This window comes from Momordica charantia (assembly GCF_013281855.1).
Source record: "Momordica charantia cultivar OHB3-1 chromosome 9 unlocalized genomic scaffold, Mcharantia_2.0 BLBB01000009.1, whole genome shotgun sequence".
NCBI lineage: Eukaryota > Viridiplantae > Streptophyta > Magnoliopsida > Cucurbitales > Cucurbitaceae > Momordica > Momordica charantia.
In genome coordinates, this window is record NW_028275167.1 from 469,426 (window position 1) to 471,416 (window position 1,991).

The 1,991-nt window shown below is 37.0% G+C and overlaps 1 protein-coding gene across 1 annotated transcript; it reads right to left on the reverse strand.

The window, feature by feature from the left end:
• Positions 1-324: 324 nt before the first annotated feature.
• On the reverse strand, positions 325-1,011 carry LOC111013480 (uncharacterized). Its single transcript, XM_022287932.2, has one exon. It carries the CDS (start codon positions 945-947, stop codon positions 549-551), a length of 399 nt encoding a protein of 132 aa, XP_022143624.1. The 5' UTR covers positions 948-1,011; the 3' UTR covers positions 325-548.
• Between the last annotated feature and the right edge of the window lie 980 nt (positions 1,012-1,991).

Below are 1,991 nucleotides of genomic sequence, written 5' to 3' on the forward strand. Positions count from 1 at the left end.
ATAACTTTTCATAATTCGACTATATTCTATGTATTATGCAGCTTCTGCCAACTTTTACATATTTTTTATTTTTATTATTATTGTATCCTTTTTTTCAAAAAAAAAAATGAATTTTGCATGAATAAAAATTAATTAAGAGTTGGTAGCTTTTCCCCCTCTTCTCTATTTTATATAAAATTTGCATGAAAAGGTGAAGGTGGTGCAAAATTATGCATCCCAACACTTCACACAAAGCATAAACTCCTTTTTTTTTTTATGTAGCTTATTTTTAATATTCATAGAACTAAAATTATCTATTTATAATATCAACCAATGAAAATAAACTACCAGAGAAGATGCTTTTTGTATTACACTAAGAAAGTGAACAAACAAATAGACAATAACAACCAAATGCTAATAGAGAACCAAAAAAAAAAAAACACAACAAAATGTTATAAGCTCATTCACTCTAAACAACAACTTAACAACTACGGTTTTAAACAAATAAACTTCAACATGAAATAACTTTTGAGCAGAAATCAAACGAAAGTGATTTAAATTAAGTGACTTCAAGGATAAGGAAGAGCAGAGCCACCACCAAGTCCGCCGCCAAGTCCGCCACCGAGACCACCACTGGCACCTCCGCCTCCGATGGTTCCTCCGATGCCACCAACGTTACCGCCCAAGCCGCCTCCCGTGCCTCCCAAGCCGCCTAGACCTCCGCCGATCCCAGTACCGCCACCGAGTCCACCTCCAAGGCCGCCACCGAGGCCACCGCCCCCAACTGCACCACCGACCCCGCCGAAGGGGAGGCCATTGTTGCCGATGCCAGAGTAGCCACCCAGACCACCATAGGTGAAGAAGTTCTTTTGGTCCTTGAAGGTGGCGTCTGTCGGCGTAGGCGTAGGCCTAGCCATAGCGTGAGTGGCCACCAGAGCCAAAAGCAAAGTCATGAAAACTTTCGCCATTGGATGCTTCTCCTTTCTTCTTCTCCTAACACTTGTCTTTTGAGTGTGTTGTTGGCCAATGGAGCTCTGAGCTGAGGGTTTTAAAGGTCAGAGAGCGTTGAGGGACAGTTGTGGGAAGTAAATGAGTTTCAATGCTGTGGCAGAGCCTGCCTCTGTGAAATTACCAACTGGGGCTTGGTTTTTGTTTCGGTTGTACGCTTTTAATGAGGACATTTTGAAGATTTTAGGAGAATTTATCAGGTTGGTTAGAGAGGTATGAGTGGGGATTGGTACTTATGGTTTTTTTTCTGCGTCAAGTCTTCCCCAAAAGAAGGATTTTTTTACCCACATACGCTTCTTATAGTATCTCTTCTTGTACATTAGGGTTTTAATTATAAGGTAAACTTTCAATATTTTTCTACGTCCTTTTCAAAATTCAAAATTTATTAATCACAGATGATGTGACATTAAAATATATTTTATTAATGAAGTTATAAATGTGGGCTTTTAATAATTTGGTTTCGTTCTTTCAATTTAATGTTAAAGACATTAGGGTATAGATTAAATTGAAGCAGGATGGTTCGAACCTAAATCCTAGATGTATAATTTTAAAAATTTAGGACAGATTAGAGAAAACTTTAAAATTTAATATATAGTAGAAGATAATCGAGAGGACTCCTCTCCTTATTTCACTCTACCCGTTTTTTTTTAAGAGATACTACTCGAACCATTCATTAAAAGGGGTATATGAGGAACATACAAAAGAGAGAGCCTAAATGAAAGCACTCCAGTTTAGCGAAATGGTAGCTACAAAATAAGGGCGATTTTGATGACCAAGACGATGCAGCAATCCTAATATCATCCGATACAGAAACTCTACCCATTTTGATTAATATGGACTCATTAGAAATGCTAAGAAGAGATCACTTCATTGAAATTTTTTTTTTTTTTTTGGAAAGATGTGTCATTCATTCTAGTATGTGAGAAACAAACAAAAAAGATGATGAGGCTTTAAAAGAAAAGCACTCAAATTAAAAGAAATGGTAACAATATCATAATTAAAAA